This window comes from Halichoeres trimaculatus, unplaced genomic scaffold (genome assembly GCF_033239565.1).
Source record: "Halichoeres trimaculatus isolate MK-OKI-2021-1 unplaced genomic scaffold, fHalTri1.1 fHalTri1_scaffold_16, whole genome shotgun sequence".
Taxonomy (NCBI): Eukaryota; Metazoa; Chordata; class Actinopteri; order Labriformes; family Labridae; genus Halichoeres; species Halichoeres trimaculatus.
The window spans coordinates 12404803-12427679 of NW_027437194.1; the positions used below are offsets into that span (position 1 = coordinate 12404803).

The 22877-nt window shown below is 39.5% G+C and overlaps 1 protein-coding gene across 2 annotated transcripts; it reads left to right on the forward strand.

The window, feature by feature from the left end:
- Positions 1-4: 4 nt before the first annotated feature.
- Positions 5-4145, forward strand: LOC141805006 (uncharacterized). 2 transcript variants are annotated; one of them, XM_074689670.1, is made up of 5 exons: positions 5-627; positions 1714-1888; positions 1992-2060; positions 2489-2548; positions 2740-4145. In XM_074689670.1, the coding sequence occupies exons 1-5, from the start codon at positions 376-378 to the stop codon at positions 4035-4037; spliced, it is 1854 nt and encodes a 617-aa protein (XP_074545771.1). In that variant the 5' UTR covers positions 5-375; the 3' UTR covers positions 4038-4145. The 2 variants fall into 2 exon arrangements, with proteins under 2 accessions (XP_074545771.1, XP_074545772.1); XM_074689671.1 differs by lacking the exon at positions 2489-2548.
- The last annotated feature ends 18732 nt before the right edge of the window (positions 4146-22877 follow it).

A 22877-nucleotide genomic window follows, 5' to 3' on the forward strand; every position in this document is an offset into this window, starting at 1 on the left:
TATCTTAAACTTAAAGAAATAGGCCAGCACCTTGTTTTTTGCATTCCCAGACAAGAGCCCCCTGTTTCTATTGCTTTGATATGAAACTTTAAGGCCATAAATATCCTGTTTAAACTTACATGTTGAATAAGTATGTAACTTCTTGATTTTCTTGAAGCTCACGGGGAGATAAAGGAGTCAGGGTGTTATTACACTCCCGTACGCTAGATAGTGGTGGCGTATCTATTATTGTTCATTACCCCGCCATTAAAATAAACGAAGAAGAAAAACCAACGAAGAAGCCAGAAGAAAAACAACAACAAGAAGACTTCGAAAACTTAATAACAGCAGGAAGAAAGGCTCAACTTCTGAATAAAGTTTCAAAGTATTACAGCCATGACATTACTCACCAATACGTTAAACTTGGAAAAACTAAAGCATGAGCTATCTGTTATCATGGAGTCCGTGGTGGAGGCGACGGTGACAGAGCTCCGCAGACTTCTGGACCTGTGCTCAGCTAAAACCACATCAGCAACGGATCCATCCCATCCGGCTCTTCAGATGAAAACGACGACTGTGGGGCACGAAAAACAGGAGCGTCAAGTTATTTCACCGGAGGACAGACCGCAGCTCTGTCATGAGTTAACGGTAACACACCCACCCACCAGCCCACACACATCTGCCCACACAGACATGTCCAAATGGTCTCCCTTAATGTACTAATCTGTTTAACAAATCTTCAAATCGAATCGTTCATTTACAGGCATAGTTATTGAACACTGGTGCATTTCATGGGACTGCGTGGATAATGGGGAAAAAGTGTCAATATTTATGTGAAACAACTTTATTTAACCCTTTGGGCAATGTTTACATTGTCTTGGACATAGAAGTCACACAAACAGTAGTTTATAGATAGGATGTAGTAGAGGATGTAGTACTCAAAGCAAAACTATGGAGAAGGAATTATTTTCATAGAGAAGTAATAAAATAAAAATTATATAGAATCCGATAACAGGCATGCAATCTAGAAAGAAGTATAGTTACATGTTAAGAGGATCAACATCTCACAATCATGAATTTCAGTACAGCAAATCGCAATGCATCAAGCCAAGATAGATACCAATGAACACCTTTATGAAAGTGTTGCATGAAAATAGGCATCATTGTATTTATGAAGGAGGTATCTATAAATTAGTTGTCAAATGAACTGCATTCCAACACATTGTTTATCTGGTTGCCTTTCAGCTAGTGTCTATCAGGGTGTATCACAATGTTCACATTTTTAAATCCTAAATTTTGTTGCTGAAAGTAACTCTTTACTCACAACAACTTCAAAACTAGTAAATAAAAAAATTGAATTCTGAGTCAACAACAAAAATCCCTTGAAGCAAGCTCCTCCTTCAAAAGACAAACCATGTTCCTTTTTTTTCTATTTTGGTGTAAGGAGTCCAAACTAGGACTATTAATTCAGTTGAGCTGGTAAACGTTAAATCAAAAGCCTTGGGCAAATTTTCTGTTACAATTTCCCTAAGTACTAACTACTTGGTCCACAACCTTTGTCCTCACATTCAAGCAGCATGCAAGTCTCACCCTCATACACATTTTAAAATAATTATTTTCCATTCACTTATTATCACTTAGTGATCCAGTCACCACAAACTGATGAAGTAAGTTTCTTACTTAAAAAAATGTCCCTTTATTCCTCACATTCTCCTCTTACACTTGACTTTAAAGGACCAGTTTGCAAACCTCATGGCAGCATGGACCAAAGAAGCAGCAGAGAAAATCTTGACAATTTTCAAAGTGTCTCTGTGTGAAGCTGAGGATAGTGCTGTGCTGAATGATCAAACCCAACAGAGTGTGAAGCCAAAAGCTGCAAAAGCAGGGCCAGTGGCAGACGCCAAAAAGCGTAAGTCAGTTTCTTTGGCAATAGATAGATGCTTTGTGTGCACACATTGTACAGTTTCTCTGTGATTCAAAAAGCAGTGGATTTTCTTTTTTTTGTACGACAGGATTAAGCACCTATTGCCACATGATAAAGGAACGCCCAGCATATGAGAGTGACCACTCATATCACAGAGGTATGAAGTCAGCTGGTGCATGATTTGATCAGATTTGCATGTTCTACTTTAAATAAGTATTTTTCTGAGGGTGGATTTGACTGCATTTTATAACTACAAGGTAAACATATTGGAAACATTTTTCAGAAGCAATGCTTCTTGGGTCTCTTTTTAAGGATAACGCTTTCAGTGCCAGTCAGATGTAGCCATGTTTTAGCTTTCACTGTGTTTTCTATGTTTTAAATTTTCAAAGTAAAGTATGAAGTAAAAAAAATGTACATCAATTGTCTTTTAAATCTCTTCCTTTTGCTGATAATGTTACACAGAATTGTTGTGGCCATTCATATAGACTGATACCTGACTGAAAGTCAGACAACATTAAAACAACTTTGCAGTTCTATTTTTTGTAAGGCGCTCACTGGCGCTTATTTTAATTTTTTATTTTTTAGAAGCACAACAACCTGAAAGACCAATGGGAGCTAAAGACTTAGAATCAGTGATTGAACCTGGTAGCTACTGCTTCTTATTAACTTGTAGAAATCAAGATACATGTTTTGAAAGTAATGTTTGAAATATTAAATGGGCAGAGTCATGTTGCTACTGTAGGTAATTTTAAGTAGGTAATGCTTGTTGTGTGTGGTTGTTGTTTAATTTTTTAAGCTGTGAACATTTTAATAATGAAGTTTCTCCTTTCCTTTAGTTGATGCATCCTCAGAGAATGACTCTGGGTCTAAGCCTGAAGTAATCCCACCAGAGCCTAACTCAGAGTTGGAATCAAGTTTAAAAGTAGATGTTGTTCAGGGGGAGACACAGACTTCATCCAACTCTTACAAAAAAAAGACTGCAGAACCATTTAAATGCCCGTCCTGTGATAAATTGTTCACTAGGAAGTGTATGATGGAAAGACACTATCTGACACACTCTAAACCTCACCTTTGCGCCAAGTGTGGCCGACGTTTCTCTGTCCTGCGAGGGCTCCACGCACATCTCAGACGTCACACAGGAGAAAAGCTCTACAAATGCTCAGAATGTGGAACAGAGTTTGCACACAAATCATCTTATGTCAGACACATGAGTCGGCACAGCCTGATGACACAAACGTGTACACTTTGTGAGAGCAGCTTCATTGGGGTTTTGGCGCTGCAGCGGCACAGGTGCACTGCCTTGAAGAAGACATTTATCTGCTCTGTTTGTCCAGAGACTTTTGATTGCAGGCAAAGTTTGGCAGATCATGAGAATCAACACACAGGAAGCAGAGATTTTGTTTGTGAAATGTGTGGGGACAGTTTCCTCTCCTCCTTGTCTCTTGGCACTCATCGGGTGACTCATTTGCAAAAGGAAAACTGTTGTGACACACTCGGTTTAGGAAGTAGTGACCTAAATGTCCTAAAAAGCCACCTGAGCAAACACACCAGAAAGAAACTCTTCACTTGTGGGGTTTGTGGTAAAGGCTGTAGTCACCAGAGCGCCCTTAAGCATCACATGCTGACCCACACGGGAGAGAGGCCATACGTTTGTGAGACCTGTGGCAAACGCTGTGGCCACGCCAGCGCGCTCCAGAACCACATGAAGATTCACACCGGGAAGAAACTGGGCCAGCAACCTGTCTGTGACATATGTGGCAAAAAATTCCGCCGCATGGTCAGTCTCAAATATCATATGAATGCCCATACAGGGGTGAAGCCTTTTGCCTGTGATCAGTGTGAAAAAACATTCAGCAACCCAAGCAATATGAAGGTACACATGATGATTCACACAAAGGTGAAGAGGTACGGCTGCATCGTCTGTGGACGGCGGTTTGCTCAAGCCAACGGCCTCAAGCAGCACAGGCGGCTCCACACAGGGGAGGTGAGGTACAGCTGCCAGGTGTGTGGGAAAGAATATATGAACAGTGGTGACTTCAAGAGACATCTGGAGGTACATTGTTCACAGGAGTCAGTGGAAGGACAGCGCAAAAAGGAGCTGCAAAAATCAGAAACATTGAACTTCACCTTGTAGTTGAAGTTATATCACCCTCTTCCAATTTTTTGTTGTTTTACAAAATATTTTCAGCAAAATGACCCAATTTGACACCAGCAATAAAGCTTTTCCATCAGAAAAGGCTTCTGTCATAATTTGCCTGTACAGACAATATAAATAAATTACTACTGTGACTTAGTTGACCTTTCTGATTCTTAAAAGCGGCCTGATCTCTGCTTCAGCCGTTTCAAATAAAATCAGCCAGTTTTTGTCACCTTCATAGTTTGATTGGAATCACAGAAATTACTTACATGTGGGTAATTTCCATTGTCATTAAACAAGAGGAGGGTAGAAGGGGGTAAATGAGGCAGATACAGAGAGAAAGAAACACAAGACAATGAAGACTTAATTGTGTTTTGGACCTTGAAACATAATTTTCAGCAGACCAAGCTGCAAAACCAGCACAGTTTGCTGAAATTTGGAAAAGAATCTGTGTCCTATGGATAGACCTTTAATAATAATAATAATAATTAATCATTAGTGATAAAGCAAATTATGTAGGCAGGATGAAACAAATTTAGAGTGTGTAATCGACATTACAGATTTTATGCTTAAGTTTTCAAATTAATGTGACCAGATATAATCACGTTTCTGTTCTCGTGCTGATGTTCCAAAGAGACAAATTAATCGATCATTTAAAACCATCTCATCTGCTAAAAAACAATTCAAAAACTGTTCAAACAAAAAGAAAACATCAGAAATTAGCTGAGAAGGTTTTTTTTTTTTATCTTAATAAAAACAAATGCAATCAAAGTTCAAACCACAAAGTAATATATGTACTCTGAAGTAAAAAAATATAGGGAACAGAAAAAATATTTACTAGCTGTTGTGTCAAGAGTGGGATGATAAAACTGACACTGCTCACATTTTTTTTCCAACTGTAATGTTGAGGACAAAGGGACATGATGTTATTAATTTGAATCTGACTTTTCTGAACGAGAAAAGATGGAAAAGCTTGTGAAACTCACCCAAAAATCCTGAAAAATATGGAATCCCTGAGGAACTGTGACAGAAATAAAAGCTCCAGCAGAAAACACATGTAAAAACAGTCCACTAGATGGTGTTTGAGGATCAACATTAAGCCTGATAGCCATTCAAACCAGAGATCGTCATGATCAACAGGTATAGATGCGGAGTGCAGTCTTATTGTTTAACCAGATGTGATCAATATGGCTAAACCCTCACCAAAGACTTAATGTTTGAAGCTCAGTTTAAATTCAGAAATGCCGTCAAACTATAATCATAGCAGTGATCTTCCCTTAGTGTTACTGTCCCCAGTCCTCCTTTAAGCAGCTCTTACCAGTCCCCTGGAAGCTGCAAAGAATTTGGTGCCTTTACTTAGTTTTAACTCCCACTGACTCTAAGGTCGAATTACTTTTACAGGAACTTTTTTTCTTTAAATTACTTTAAACACAAAAAGAAAATTCTTTGCTTTGTCAATCTATAAAACAAATCAATACAATCATGGAGCTGAGCATGAGAGGTTTGGGAAACTTAGATTTGATTTAGTGTCTAAACTACTTTAAATGCATTAGTTAAAAAAAGTTCAGGAGGGAATTTGTTCCCATTGGTTTGTCTCATGATTTTAATTTTAAAAATGTGATTGAGGACTCCAGAGTCCTGCTCTCAGGCTGAAATGGGCCGGTTGTCACTTGCTGACAAAATAGCAGGAATGTCATTAAGGTACTGCAGCTAATGCCTGTGGCTGTAGGTATTTGTAAGCCCTGCTTGCTGTGTTTCTAATGGAGTGTGCTGTGAATGGCTCAACCAGTCTGCCTCACAGGTGGATCAGAAATAGCTTTGTGAATAATACAGAGAGCAGAGTCAGTTCTTCACAGGAATTGTAATACAGCAGGTCTTTTAATAACAAAAACAAAACAAAACAAAAGAAAACCTTGGATGAGGAAGAATTCATCAGGTGATACCTTCATTTAAAAATTAGGAGTCAGTAAGTTTGATTATTTTATTGGTCATGGTTATTAAATCTAAATCCAATTTTCCAAATGTCCACAAAAGGTCTACAATATTAAAACAAAAACTGTTCAGCACATGTCTACAAAGAGTTTCCATGTCACAGGTCAAGTTCACATTTGGTCTTTTTCTAACATGGATACCGTGCCAGCATCTCTGTGCTTACACTCAGGTCCTACATGTAAGTATGTTGAACTAACAGTGCACACTCCTAATGTACGCTCTCTCTCAGTCTGTGTCCAAAACGTAATCGTTCAACTCGAAATCAAAATCGTTCAAAACATATGTCAAACTTTACAACAGTGAAGCTCAACAGTGAGCTATAGAGCAACAACAACAACAAAACTATAAGTATGTGGCTGGGAAGCCATTTTTAACCACATTCTATTTTAATATGTGAAAGGTTATTCTTCTGATTATCATCACACAGTTTCATTGCTAAGTTATTTATTTATGCAACATCTTTTCCTCGCTTGTGAATTGACATAGGGGAGTATGCAATCTGGCTGCAGAAGCACCGGGAAACATACACATGCAAAGCCTAAAGAGGTGGTCTTGGTAGAAAAAAAAAAAGGAGAGAAGAGAAAAAGAAAAAGATACAAACAAAATAACATACATATTGACAGCCTGGTTCAAAATCTTTTTTTGCCCAAGTCCCTTATTTCTCTATCTACACACACTGTACAGGGGGTGAAACCTTCAATAACTTGTTAATTCCTTCAGAGTTTAATCTGTTTAACAACAAGCTTGTACTAACTTGAAAATAGTGCTGTAGTTATTTCTACATGTCTATGCAAGGCTTTGTGTTGTAATAAAAACTGAAGTGGTATTGAGGAAATACACATGATAATAGTGTCAAATCATTATCATAGATATATGAGGCCCATATTTTTTCTTACTTAGATAAGTGACACACAGAAATAGTTTCTTATTGATCCCCATAGATGATATTGTAACATTGCTCAGTTATAGAGTGTTTTAACCCCTAGAGGAAGTAGTTCATTACTTTACTGTCATCTCTTCATCATCACCATTAGCAGGAGAAATCTTTGGGAAAGAGTGTGTCTGATGAGTCACACCAAAAGGTACCATCTCTGTAATTGATCATATTGCTCCATTGATCTTTCTGCATACAGATAGAGGTTATTGCTTCAGTGTATTTCAGAACCTGCAGCAACATCAATACCTTCAGATGAACCTGCTGCTGCCTGCTCGATCGACCTCCAGCTTCTCTCATTTCTTGTCCACTGCGGCTCCCTGTGTGTCGTCTTGCTGTGATTAATGTTGGACACTTTCAGGGGTCACTACCTCGATGGTCAGATGGAGCCGTGCTGTGACAAAGAGTCACTGACTGCAAAGTGATAACCTGTTGGGACAGAGAGCAAGCAATCAGCATGCAGAGATGCTTTCCTCCGGATAGTTCGATCCAAAGAACAGATACAGTGGTAAACACACAAAATCAAATCTTAAGCACCTGGACTCTGTAGGGACCTCGGATTAGGAGGTTAATACTGTTTTCCTTCATAAGCCCTGTTAAATACTCAAATATTTTATCAAAATATATTTCATTATCTACTTTGTCTATCAATATGTCAACTTGTATTCCAACAGATGAGACAGGAAGTTAAAGAAACTGAAAAGATTAAAGAATGGATGGATGCGTGAACTAATAAAGATTGAATAGAATAACAATGAGCAGACAAACGGGGCTGGTTGGATCTGGTATCTGGGGGGTTGTCACAGGCCACAGAACCAGATCAATGAGTGTCAGCTGACTGGGCATGTGACTGTGAGTGTGAGGGCAGTAAGTGATCAATCACATGTGGGGCCACGGCTCACTGACATGATGACTCTGACCTTGGATAGACACCATTAATTAAAACTCTGTAGAGCTCTTTATCATTCAGTGGTCAGCCGTCAGAAGGACGGCCCATCATTCAGCAGGAGAGGCTGGCTGTCAGTAGAGAGCAAGATAAAGTGAGCATTCACTCTGCTAACATCACAGCATTTAGAGACATTATCAGACAGATGTGGGTCAGGCACTTATGTAGTTACTGGTGTCGGTGATGATGTGGACTCACACATTAAATGAATGCATAGGGTGCAGGAAGTGGGGGAATGACAAAGCTTTACCGTTTTTTTTCTGAACATCGTGATATGTTTTACCCTCCAGGTTCCTAAAAGTAAAAACTCTGATTTACCCTGTCTCACATCATTTAATATGTATATATGGGGAGATTCTTTAAATTTTAAGACCAATCTGACCTTTGACTAAGTCCCGCCCCCAAACTTGATGAGCCAATCATAGTGGGTATAGCCAATACCATGCACTTGGATATTGCTGAAAGTCATTTAGTTCAGTTTTATGAGGTTTTTATGAGATTACAAGGGTCTAAAGAAATTTTTGTTACCTGTTAGTAAACACCAATTCAATCTGGGCCCCGCCTTCTTGGCTCAGTGCCAGCTGCAGCGTACACCCACTGCCTCCGACCATGACTACGTGAGTAGAAAGCAAAGCCTCTCAGCTCTTTGTCGGCGTTAGAATTTTTTGGATTGGATAAAAACTCAAGGATTTTCTGCTGTTTCCCACTTTTTGCCATGTTTCTGTTGCTTTGCTTTGCAGGCTACAGCACATACCTGTGATTACTGTAATGTATACCACTGGAAAGTGCAGATTCTCAAGTTTCCAATGTTGAATTATTCTGATTGAACAAATGGTGACAGAGCTGCGGTAATAATACTCCGGCCAAAGTGTATGCAGTGCCTGTCACAAGCTAAAAGATCACTGGGATTATCAAGCGGGCAACTCTGCTCACTAGTGTTTCATGAAGTGAGGCCCATGAGAAGCTTAAAAGTAAGCTCTTGTATGTTGGAACAACCCCCCTTCATGCCAGCTCCTAATGTCCATCATATCCATCAACGAAACACTTCAGTTCACTTCCCAACCCATTCAGTATTGTCATCAACACTGACCACAAGATGCCCACTGGCAAAAAGAGGAGGAGCCTGTGGAAAGATCTTTTGAGGAGGACACAAAAGGCAGAGACAGGGCATGAAGCCTGTTGAGGCTAGAATAAATCTCACCGAGCTATATGCCCTGCTTCCTGAGAGGAAATAAGAAAAGGAAATAAAGAGAAAACATAAGGAATATGTGATGTTATGTTGAGAGACAAAATGGAACAAAATCTAAACTATTCTCTCTAAGTGGTGTTGGCTTTACTGTCACAAACACAAAGCAAAACCTCTAATTGGATTTACCCTTAGAATCCAGCACAGAGCTTACTTCAATATTAAACAACAACATTTTGTCACAGCACCAGAGTCAGAGTAATAACACTAGACAATGGGCGATGAATACACCTAAAATCAATGCTTTTATAGCAAACATGCAGCTCCAAATGAAGCATAAATTTCTCCTGTGGGTCTTCCTGATGAAAGGAGTGTTCATTTTATTGACTGGCATGAAAAGGTCAGAGTGGGGGAATGCCACCCATGGGCCTTTAAACATGGAGTGATATTTCGTGTGAGGAAATCAAAACAGAACCTCTCAAAACAGCCAATGGGGGATGGAGACCCAGCTGCACTATTGACAGGAGGGGAAAGAAAAATGAAGGAGTGGGCTCAGAGAGGAGGGCCATGAGAGCCATGAGGGGATCAGCCCTGACATTCTGACTGTCATTTCACTGATTTCCCACTTGGTTCATATTTCCCCTACCTGGGGAAGACATTCATCTATATATCATGCAAGCAAATAATTTTAGCATTAACAGTAAATTAATATTGACCTGAAGATCATCATGTCTTAAAATACTGCTGCTTTATTCCCAAGACTTGGTTCATGATCTGTTATGAAGAAGAATAAGTGAGACCATGTCTCCAGAATGTAAGCACTAGTTTACAGTACTTTGGCAATTTTTAAAATTTTATTTTAATGTTTTTATTTATGGCTGCTTAGGACTGAACTTAATAAGAGATTATTATGCACATTTTCACACTTGATATTGTACATCTGATTTATCTTAAGTTACTTTGAAAAACCTAAACTCACCCTCTGACTTATCTGCTTGATTTCAGTGTCTTTTTACACCCTTCCAAACAAGGGGCAACTTGCAGTTTAGAAAAACTAAGCCTATAATTACAAAATGTTGCTGCTCATCTAGTATCCGCTTAGGACTGGCAGCAGAAACACTGGAAACCACACACACCAGCCCAAGAAAAAACAAAACCAAAACAAAAGAGCAACAACAACAGAGTTCTACAGCATTAAAAAGTTCATTTAAAGCCTGGTTCAAAAAACGGCTTAGGTCTCAACTGCTAATTTCACCGTCAACAAACTCTGTACGAAGGGTGATTTTTTTCTAACTCAGTGGTTTAGAAGTTATAAGGCAAGTTTGTCCAATCAGAGGCAGTGCTCAGCTCATGTGACTGCATCATATCCAATATGGCCCTGGCCGACACCGACTTCATTAGCTCAGCATCACAAACAGATGGGTGATATAGTGGAGACTATGCCCATACTTTATACAGTCTATGCTTCCAACCAAATGAATCAACTTTCTTCCAATTCAACAGCTTTCAGAAGCCTACTCCTCTGCTGTCATGCTTATTGTATATGAAAAGTACAGAGAATATGTTCAGACTTAGGATAATGAATCTGACCAGAAAGTTCATACCAGGACCAACAGGCTACACTTTAGGAATTAAAATAAAACTGTGTGTATGAAAACAGACACAAAATAAAAGCAGGTTTGACTTCTTGCCCTCACTGAGTGTGCTCCGTGGTTAGCATTCCTTTTGGAGCAGAGGCTGGCAGAATCACTACCTAAGACTCGATTTGTTTAATTCTGTGTCCGCTGTTAGGTTGTTAGTTTCTCTGTTTCTGTCTCGACTGTTCGATAACTTCCAACTCTGTTTGTGATGAAGCCTTCCTAATTACTCAGTCTTCCAGGTTCACTTATGTCAGCATTAAAAAGAGCTGTAGCATTAATTCTTTAGAACATGTAAAGGCTATTTTTCCTGGACATCTTAGTCACAGCTTTTGACTATAGAGTTTATTAAAATTCACATTTTTTTCTCTACTTCTTTTCTGCCTTTTCCTCTCACAGAGCATGTAACTCAGAGCGAGCGCATGTGTGACTAATATACCTGCCCTAATGGCTCCATTAGAGTGTTTCATTGGGGCCAGATAGGCTGAGGCCTCCTCTTAATGGAGCTTGCGCGGCTCCAAACCTAAGGCACAGGCCGATGGTGAAGAAGGACATCTCGCTGCAGCAATAATAGGCATAACAAGATCTGCAAAGTGTTGAAATGGCAAAATCAATATGAAACTGAAACGTTGCCATGGACACGTGGAAGCTGGCGGAGGAGAGTAGAGAGGCGCCATGGGTCCGTATTATTAGGGAATATAGAGGGTGAGTGTTGGATGATTTTATCTTAAGGGATGGAACAAGGAAAAAATGGCTGACCTATAAGAGCAGAAATAATTGACTTATCTGGTTTAATCAGGAAAGAAAAAGAATTTTAAAGTTCAGCTGGTGAAAAGTAGTTTTTAGATCATCATGGGGTTTCCTGATTTTAAATTAGCAGGAAATAAGAACTGGAATTGATGAAAATTGGCCACATTTCAGTGATCTAGTCATCACAAGAAAATGAGTCTTCTTTGACATAAAATACTCTGTTATAACCAGCTTAGATTTCCTAAGATTATGAGAAAAATGAGTTAAGATCTCTAGAAAACAACTCCTACTTCTTATAATAGAAAATCAAAGAAGGCTAAATGTATGGATGCATGTCAGATGAGTGTTTTCCTAGTAACATTTGTGCTGCATAGGGGAATAAAAAATAAAAGAAATAAGCTTTCCTGACTTACTTGTGACTCACACATGGCCAAGAATCAGCTGTCCTTGGTGATAGGTGTGTAACGCTTGATATTTGACCCATCCATCCGCAGCTCATATCCTCTCCACACTCTATCTTCCCACAATGCAGTAAATAGGAAAGCGGCTTTGTTGTATGTTTTACCTAACAGGTGAAATGTTGAGCCTCAGCTGAGAATGTTATCAATGTTTCTTTGTGTATAGTGTTACGCACAGTATTCACAGTTGTGAACATGTTGAGAGCTATGGTTGAGAACCTTGGGCTGCTTTCACAGCTCTCAAACACGAAGCCATCGTTCAGAGGAGACATTATCAGTGTTGATCAGTCCCCGAACAAAAGCACTAAAGGATAAAGAAGAAGTAGTTTCTGTGAAGCTGTCAGTGTGATTGGAGACCAGTTTAGAGGGGAAAGAGAGTTACTGGAGAGTTTTTTTTTTTTTAGTTCTGCTTAGAATGTCAGGTGTTATTATAATGTTATTATAATAGCAGGAATTTCACAGCTTGAACTTTTTGGCATGTTCGGTTTGTCTCTAAGGAAACAATTATTACTCTTTATTTGTGGTCAACAAAACTCTCACTGTCCGCATGCTGAAAAACACTTTCTTTGTTTAACTGCTCTTATAGTTATGTTCTTTTTGTTTTCTATAGTTCCTTCTGTTTTTACACCTTTGGGAATAATCAAACATTTTTTTTGTCGGTATATTTTAATTGCATTAATGATTCACTGCTATCGACAATGTTGATGTGATGAACATCCAACTTTTACACTGTTTATTCACAACTAAAATCTTTGGATTATAGTTTATGGAATATCACTATGACAACCATAGACTGTAAATAGAGTGGACAGCGTAACTCCACCATTTACCATTGTATGGTTTTGAAGCCAAAATACCTCCGTCACAGGGTAGCCATTGGTAGCTGTTTGGCAGCCTTAGTCTGCACAGTAAAGACTGTCAGGGATTCTGGCAGAATCTGAGTGGAGCGAGGTGACAAACTTAATAATTGTTTTTTTTCTTTCGAGTTTAATCATTTTTTGGCTCTCCTTTCCGACATATTTAACTACCCCCCCAAAAAATACACAAGAACAGCAGCTGTCAATCATCGTTAAACATGACGTAAAACCTGTTTTTTAACCTTTTATGACTAAAGAAAATGAAACTTTTTAGAAAAAAGAGAACTTGAATGCAAGGCATCCAAATGATATCTTAAAATGAACACAACAATTTATTCGTTTTTTGACCACAGCCAATCTGGAATGACCGGAGAGCCGGACTTTTTGCCCTATACTGCAGCCAGCCACCAGGGGGAGCAGTTTTTGTGGCGAACCTCACTTCAAGCTGACGTCCATCATTTTTACAGTCTATGATGATAACACTTGCAATACAGCCAGTTGGTGTTGATGGATGAGAGAGAGAAGGGCCAAACATCAACCATTTAGAGACAATTCAGCTGAATGTCTGGCGTGAAACTTGTTAGTTCTGTTGCTGAGCGGAGACAGACAGAAGTAGCATCTGTGGGTATTTTAGCTTGTTTCCTGTTTGGAAACTGAACTTGTTAACATTGCAGAATTACGTCTATCTCAGACACGTAATATTTAGAAAACAACCTCAGATTCAATTTTTACCTGCAGGATTTTTCAGCCGACGTAACTGTGTAAAAAAAGTGGAGAGAATCAGACAGGAAAGAAAGCCGTACTCTCATCTCATCTTTTTTTTTCTCTATCTCCTTCTCACCCACCTGTCTCACACATGCAAACACACATTATTTCGAACTTTCTTTTTCCTTAAACTTTCCATTCATGCTACACCATTGTGAGATCAGTCTCAAGGTTATCCTTTATAACTACAAGTGTGAGTGTGTGTGTGTTGCTCAAAGAACCTGCTGTATCGATTTATACTATGGGCCAAAGCTGTCAGCAGCCTCGTATGCTGGTGAACAGCACAGGGACATACAGCACAGGGGGAGGATTGATTTCTGAGTTACACTGTGTTTATCCAGGTTTCTGCTGTGGGATTACACTTCTTGGCCTTTAAAATACAGTTCATAAATCCTTACATTATCGTCAACATTTATGTGAAGTATTCATATTTCTCATATAAGGTCGTTCAACAGCTTGTGTGAAATAAACAGCAAATAATTGTAAGTGGGAACCAAACACAGTAAGTTATTACATAAAGGGACTGTGAGGGTTTCTAAGTGAGCTTGAAAAAGTCTCCCTTCTAGATATTTGCCTGTGCCCCAATCCCTGCTTTAAAACAAGATCATTAGAGCGTATAGGTTATTTTGAAATGCTATTTGTTTGGGTTCTGCTCTAGCAGGACTGGACTGATTTGCAGCACATCAAAGTCTCTATGACAACACCACGCTGGCTGGCCAAGTTCAGAGATATCTGTGTTTCTTTCCGCTGAAAACGATTTCTGTGATTAATTTTGTAGTAATGGTGGACACAGGAGCTAGAAAAAGAATGAGAAGAAGGGAGGAAGGGCAGAAGAAAGCTAAATGGGAGTAACAGAGCACAACTAAAGCTCTGGTCTGTTCAAACTTGAGAGTCTACCAATAAAATGAAGAGGGAGGTTACATTAGTAGATGACTGGCAGGACATAACCAGGATTTAATAAGATTGCACATTACGGACATATACACAGCTACTAAACTGGTAGACAAAATTTGCTTGTTGTCATGTTCACCTACAGATATGTTGGAGCATCAGGCTGCCAGTTGCGCTACATACAGCCAGTTTCTAAACTATGGTAAAAACTTAAGTTTGCTTGTCGTCATGTTTCAGAAAACAACTGTTGATAAATACCTTAACTTGTCGAGCTGTATCCAGTAAAACCTTTGAACAAAGAAAATTTGTTTTGATCCAAACTCCATTCATTTCCACAACAAACACACGCGTTGTTACGTTACGTCTTCACAGCAGTGTGCTTGAGTCTCTGGGCCAAAAGGTGGCGCTGCAGTTCAGTTAAAACAGATTGTCCTCACAGCATGTTTAAGCATCCTTTATGAGTCTGGTGTTTAAGAAATGTTCTGTGATTCTGAAAAATAAAAAAACCCACCTAAACAGGACATAAACAGCCCAGCTTGTGAAAGTATGTCTGAATATCTCTTTACTTGTAAATGTTGAAACTCACTGAGCTGTATTTCATCAATCCTTTATGCACTGAATGGCACTGTGTTCAGTCTGATGCAGATGTATTGGGGTGTGAATTGTATCTTTAATAAATCAGACCTGTTGACTATATATCAAGGTGCAGAAACCCAACCCTGAAACACTCTGCATATTTAAAAAGTGATGCAATAAACACAACAACTGTACGAACAGCAATTGTGCAGCAATTACACAAATGATGGAAAACAAAAGAACACACTGAAAAAAGCTGAAAATTCAGATTTCATAATGGATTAGCTCCAGGCCTGTAAGTGAATTAAAGAAAATGTTGAAGCGGTGACAAATTAACTGAGAAATTTTTTTTTACATAAGATGGTGTAGAGATTTGAGCTGTTCTTTGTACCAGCTGCCTCACAGTTTCACACAGATACAGCCATGTTTTCAGACATAAACCTTAACTAGAAGGTGCCCTGGCTCAGGCCGAGGACCCTAATTATTACAAAACAGATACTCCACCTAAACTTTCAGCCAGACTAAAGTGAGAAATATTTCACCTTTGGAAACAAATCTGTTAAAATCTAAATTACAGCCGTGGGATGAGACGCTCTGGCTACCTCAAAGATTACTCTCCGTGTATCTCTGCTGATTCATAAGGAGTACATTTGCCAAGATGAAGGGTTGGACCAAAGCTTTTTCAATTTTCAGGTCATAATTTTTCTCCAAAAGTCTGGAAATTAGTCTGGTAGTAAATCTTCACCTTAAAAGCTCATCCTTTCCTTTGTCCTCCACCTTCACTTGTGTTCATGTTTAACTTTGTAGCACTTGTAAATAATGGGTGCCATAAACATCTTCTATAATTATTGCAAGCTGTTAAATTAATTGGTGTCTTTCACTCTAATGAAGAGATGGATAAATATGGACTTGTGGTTGTTTATTTGATATGGTTTTGATCATTAAAAATGAGTCAATGACAGAGTGCATTAGTTTGAATTACAACCAGTGGTTCACTTTGTTTATTGCATCCTTACTCACTAGTTATGTTTGATGGAGCTCTGTAAGCTGAACTGTGAATGAAAAGCTTCATACATCATTTAGAGCTATGTCTCACTTTGAATGTTTGAAGTCTGAATCTTTCTTCTCTTTGGCACCTTGTCTGTTTTTCTTGAACATGCTTACCCCTCATTTTAGTGTCTTAAAGATCACACACAGATACATGCTCTGCAGCGCCACAGACCACAGTCTTCAAGTACTCCTGGACTTCCCTGGACTCAGGCCCATGTGAGACTGGATGACCCCAAACTCCATTCAACAATCTTGCAAGTAACACCCTGTGCTGAAAACCTTGGGGAGATTATTCACTCCTCCTTAAAATATAAAAACAAATCAAATATGTAGTGAGAAGCTGCTTTCATCAGCTGTGAGCCTTTGCCAAAATGAGTTCATTTTTAACTTCCAAAGACTTTGAAACAACAACCTTTGCTTTTGTTACATCTCACATCTCACAGGAACTTTCTCTGTACTAGAACGATTCAGTCCTCCCTGTCATGACTGCACTAGATGAAAATTGCTGCCCCCATGTTTCTTCACTGCAAAGACCTGAAATCTTATCAAGTATTATTTGAAGTAAAAATTGTCTTATTACACTTAATACGAGTCCCATTCAACTTATCAGTCCAGAAAAATGTCTTCTTTCAAGTTATTTAAGGACAAAAATGAGGCCTGAATTGCTTGTAACAAGTGAAAATAATCAGCCAATGGAACAAGAGAAAATTGCACAAAAATTTGCTTGAAACTAGAACAGTGTCTTAATACAAGTAACTTTTCTCTTGTTCCATTAGCAGATTTTTTTTTTACTTGTTACAAACAATTCAGACCTCATTTTTGTCCTTAAATAACTAGAACTAAGACATTTTTCTAGACTGGTCAGGTGAATGGAGCTCATATCAAGTCTAAAAAGACATTTTCTACTGAACATGAGACAAAAACAGCGATAAGATTTTAGTTTTTTTTCCAGTGTCACAGTAACACACAGGAACGGGCAAATCACCTCTGGACACCCTAAGAATTTAAAGAGCACCTGTTGTCGCAGCCTTTAAATCTTCTACTCATCTTTAATTTCATGTTTGACTGTTTCAGTTTGCTTTTGTTGGTAAATCACTTTGGTTATTAGAAGATAAGGCCAAATAAGAGAAATAATTTAAATACGAGTGTGGCAATAAAATCAGAAGAGTAAATTTAAAAGATAATAATAATAAAGAATGACTAAGATCCAGTTCCTCAATAACAAGGGGAAGAAGTCACAATGAAACCAATGGTGAAGAACCCTGCTTTGAAAAGGTCAGATAAATAAAGTGAGTGTAAGAAGAGGTATAAAAGAGGACAGTGAGTGTGTCTGCCTGTCCCCTCCACACAGGGAGCACAGTGGAGCCTGAAATGCAAAGACCCTGTCACCTCTTGTGACCAGCTGAGATTTGGTAACCTTGAGTAGTGCCCTGCTAGAAGACCTGAGGTAGCACTCAGGTTCAGAGGCAGTAAGCAGTTCACAGGCCGGAGCCTGGTCATTTAAAGTTTAAAAGACAAGCAGTGAAACTTAGATCAATTCTGAAACTCACTGGGGGGTTAAGGGCAGGGAGAGCTGCTGTTACGACGACTCTACTTCTGCTTTGTGTCATTTGGCAGAAACATTTTAGATTTATAGCAGTGTTTAAGTTTTACACTCAGTGATGCTTAAAGCACATTATAAAGTACCTTTAAGTGCCATGTAGTTAGCTAAGTATGTCGTGTGTTTTCCTTTTTTTCTGTGTATTTTGATTGATTTTTTTTCTTCACCTCCTGCCCTTGTGAGTTTCCCTCCTTTTTCATTGCTCCTGAAAAGTTTCACCTGTGTCTCTTGTCACTCCTGTGCCCCATTGTTTGTTATCCTCTGTGTATTTGCTGTCTCTGTGTTTCCTCCTGTCCTTGTCACTTTGTTGCATCATTTCATGTCAGAGATTTCTCCCCTGTGACTTTGTACTTCCCAGTAACTCTTTTTAGTTTGTCTGTTTTCGGCTATACACCACTTCATTGTTACCCTTCATAACAGAGTATTGGGATGGGGAACAATGGGAGAGCTTTTTTAGTGGAGTTTTCATAGATGAAACCTTCTAGAAAGGATATACCCCTTATTCAGCTGTTACCATAGTCTTGGTGAGATCTTGCCCTGTTTAGATGTAGGCTGTCTAGTAGTATCTGTTATTGTACCTCAACTGAGCAATTTAGTTGCATGTTTCAGTCTGTGATCTCCTGGACTTACAATAACCATGTTATTCCCTGACTTTTCCCAAAATTTCTAATTGAAAACATTTGAGATGTAAGTTTGAAAGTAATTTCAAATGTACTCTGAGCACTTTGTTCACACTTTCACATGACTTGAATTAGTAAAAAAAAAAAAAAAAGAAAGAAAGAAAAGAAAACAATTAGGAAAACAATAAAAGAGGAATTAACGTTAATTTAATGTCATCAGAAGAATTTTTTTTTCAATTTAGCCTCTTTGAAGATGGATCATTTTATCCATATTGTCAGAGTTTTATGGAGATTTCCACTTTTCATCCACAAACCCCAGCATGTGGTGAGTGGATACATGAGGATTTTTACTCTCTTGCTTGTGCTGCTAATTGCCAGGATGGCTTTTACTAATCCATACATCACAGTGGGACACAAGTACAGCTGCTGCCACCAGAACAGGCAAAGACAGTCCCCCGCTGTCCCCGGAAATGAGAGACAAAAAGTGATCGCTCAAAATAAAAAGACAAATTGATGGATGCCGGAGTTTGATAACCTGTTATAAAACCAACAATGAGTCATCCTGACGAACTGTGCGGGAGGCGGCTGAGGGAGCAGAGACGTATTCATGGAATGGGTGTCATGTCTGAGGGGCTTACTGATATCTTCACTTATCTCCAAAGATGAGTCTGTGTGTGTTTGTGCTGTTTTATCAGTGTGTATGTGACAGGACTGTGAGAGAAAGCAGGCCTGCAGTTAATTTTTGGTAATTAATTTTAATTACAGAGCAGGCAGGCGTTATTCTGATGGCAGATGGAGAACGTCTGGTGGCCCATCGTGGCCTGATCCACTTCAGTGACTTGTCTGGCTCCTCCACTTCCTCCCCCAACACCCTTTCTTCTCTTCTGTCTGTGTCCCATCAACCTGCAGGGTCAGAGGGTCTTGCTCTCAGAGGAGACAGGCGTGAAACACAAGATGACACCGTGATACTCCGACTAAGACTCCTCTGTGATGTGAAGATGTAATCAACTAGTGACAGCTGCTCAGAAAAAGACAAACAGTGGGTCCTTAAATCTTCATTAGTCAAGAGTAAATGAGGTTTGTTTTACACTGCAACACACACACACACACACACACACACACACTCAAAAGCACACACCTACATACTGGCCAAGTGCGTATCCATTATGCCTCAGCTGAGAAGCGTGGTAATGGTGCCTATTGATTTCCTTTCTCTCCTCAACTAGTCAAGCATGTACAGTTTGGATGCTGGGTAATGAAATTACCTCCATTGTGGAGGATGTCACGAAAATGTTACAGATGGAGAGAGGCCCTGTGAGTGTGTGCAGTAAACACAGTTTGTATCATCTTTGTTCCCTGCTAACAGTGAAGCTTCCTGTCTCAATCAAGCCCTCTTTTTTTTTCCTCTCTTGCTACTGTCAGGGCAGTAATTCATTTATTATTCATCTCATCAGTAGCACTAAATGATGTAAATGACCTTCTCTGAACTGTATGGGAGTCCATTTGGACACTGTCAAACACTATTAGACATTCAGTGCCCAGCAGCTCAAGAAGGTCAGCTCTCTCCGTTCAGCCCTGACAGGAAAGCATGACTGGGCTTTGAGCTCATGAACGGATCCCTGAGTCCAGGGCTCTGCAGGTTGAAGTGTGTGTAGGTGTATGTATGTATGTAACAGGCTGCATATACTGTGTGCTATATACTCATTAGTATCCTTGAGTTTAGACCCATTTAACCAAGTGGCTCAGTTCAGTTCATCTCGGCACAGCACGCATTTTACGGCATGTCCACTGACTAATCCCAGGACAGACCCCAAATAACCGAGACAAGCCGTCCCACTTTTTGGGACCCTTCCATGGTGCCAGACTAAACCGATCTGATCTTGGAAGGTAGAGCTACAACACTGCAGACCGTTGATGGGCCAAAAGAATCGTAACTTATTGTGCGACACCGTGTAACAAAGAGCCACATGCCAAACACAAAGAAGGCGTATTTCTGGATGTCTTCCATTGTTGCTTTTTGTTTACTGTGTCACGTTTTCTACTTTGTTGGATTTATTAGCAGGGTACACTGTGCCGCGCTGCTATGGCGTCACGCTATTGTGTTACTGATGCAGCTGTCGCCATCTGGCTTACACACCGCCTACCACAAGGGGGCATGGTTGGCTGCAGAAACACAAACAGGACCAAGCTTAACCTAGCCAACTTTTATCCTTTTTTTTAACTGAACAAAACAACATAACACATTTTGTTTTGAAGCATTTTCAAAGCTTTTTATTCAAAAGCTGCATTCAAAAGGGGGCAGGGTGAATAAAAAGCTTTGACTCAGAACTGAACCCTTGACATACAAATACTTGGTTTGGTACTGGTGACATCAGAGTCAACAGGAGTGTGTGTATGTGTGTGTGTGTGTGTGTGTGCTCCCCTCAGAGCACACCGCTCTGAGTCAGTAAACACAAAGCGGCCTTTAATTAGCCCTGCGGTTCTAATTGATTAAAATTCCCTGCAGTGCAATTATGTGATTTCATAGACATGCTTTCCATTTTTGTCTCTGTCGTTTGACTTTCAGCGCCACTGCCTTTTCCCTTTCTCTATCACCTTGCTTTGTGATTTCTGTATTTACTAAACTCAGGCTTTAGCAGCAAAACAAGGGTCACAAGTACTGATGGATTTGTCATAGATGAAATATATTACTGTTTTGAAACTTTTTGATTATTTAATTTGTCCCATGTGGTTATAAGAAGGTTTTTCTTTTGTTTTTTTCCTACTTATTGGTCTTAATTAAAATTTGTATTTTCATTCCTTTTTGACCATATATTCTTGTCTTTCGATACATGTTTAAATGAATACTGAATTGTTTTTAAAAACTGTTTTTCTTGTATTTGTTTTGTTGTGTGAACCCCAGGAAGATGTGAGGGCTTGAGCCCAGATTGTCCTCTCTATGCAGGGTTTAGTCTCAGCCCTCAAGCAAACAGTACAGACTGCCTGTAGTGGAGACTAATATTGTATATTGAATAGCCTTTGAGTTCTCTTGCCCATTACACCATACTTAAAAGAAGTTCGCTCCAGAGAGTACTGCGCATGCGCAGTACTCTCTGGGGAGCTGACTCCTTTCTTTGAGGGACAAACGTAAACAATGTCTTCATCAGTTCAGAGGTCATTAAAGCCACACAGCGCTGTCTGGAGTGACACAGACTGCAGCAGGGGACTATCTCCGAGCGGACCATGATGGAATATTGGTGAAAAACATGAGTTTTTGGACGATTAATGCAGTTTTAGGAGCGGCGCTGTCTATGCCACTATGGATCCCATTATACGGACGTCCGCTGCACGATTTTGGATCTAAATATCTCCCGAAGCACTGCTTGGATCAGGAAAGCCTTCTGGGTGAGTATTTTGTTCTACTTCATTCTATAAACAATGTCAAAACTGTATAAACCGAACTTATCCTTCAATATATTTTTTCTTTCCTTTTATTTATTTATTTCTTTTACTTTTCAATTGTTTTGTTTCATGTTGCTGGAGAATCTCTGCTAGGCTTCATGTTTCATATTTTATGTACTTATGCACTTGATGTGGGTGATTTATTGGCATTGTTTATGTATTTGTTTGTCTTAAGCTGAAAAACAAATGTCTCTGTGGGGACAATGAAGATACCTTTGACCTTTGACCTTTGAAGAGGAGGCTGTTGAGTGGATCCAGGGAGAGAGTGTGGCAGCATCTCAGAGATGAGGTAGCAGCATTGGGGACTAATGGAGCCACTGGAAGAATGGAAGATAGCAAAATTAGTCACAGGTAAAAACACACAAAGCTTGAAAGCTGAAACAATTCCAAATTCGTGAAAAGAGCTTGAGAGTTCTGTCTGAAATGCCACATCAGATGTGGAAATAATCTGGCAACAGAGAAGCCTCACAGCAGGGCCTGGATGCAGGTGGTGATAGCAGTAATCCAGTGCAGGTGGAATCAGTGCAGGAGGGTGCCACCCAGTTTCTGTGCGTAAGAAAGAGACTCCACACAAGAAAACAACTTCCAGAAATGCCAACTTTTAAAACAAAACATGTTGCAATCACCACACTGGCAAACACTATGTGAAGACTGATGGGAATCAAAATAAAGAATAGGGGTGACTATTGTGTGTCAAACAACACACTGTCAATGTGTTGTCACTCAGTTTTACATCCATGAGGTTAATATAACTGGTTATGTTGGGAACACTGATTTACATTTACATTTACAGGGCATCTGTGAACAAACTGTTCTTGTTGCCTGTTGTATGACCAATAGGCTTGTTGTCATGGTTTATTTTTTTTCATGCTGCTGATGAGTCATCCTAACCAGTCGGTGTACAAACTGGTAGATTTAATGCTGTGGAGTAGTGTGGAGCTGAAAGGGACTTTAATTGCGAGCAGATGGAGGCTTAGTCCTTACCTCTAAAAGCTCCTGTTAACAAAGACGCTGCTGTGGTGTTGCAGTGTGTACTTGTGACCCGGAAGGTGCTTACACTGATGTGCTACCCAGGAGTAGCTTGTGTGTGTGCGTTGCTGCTGTCTGTGTGTACCGTTGTTACCTGTAGTTACC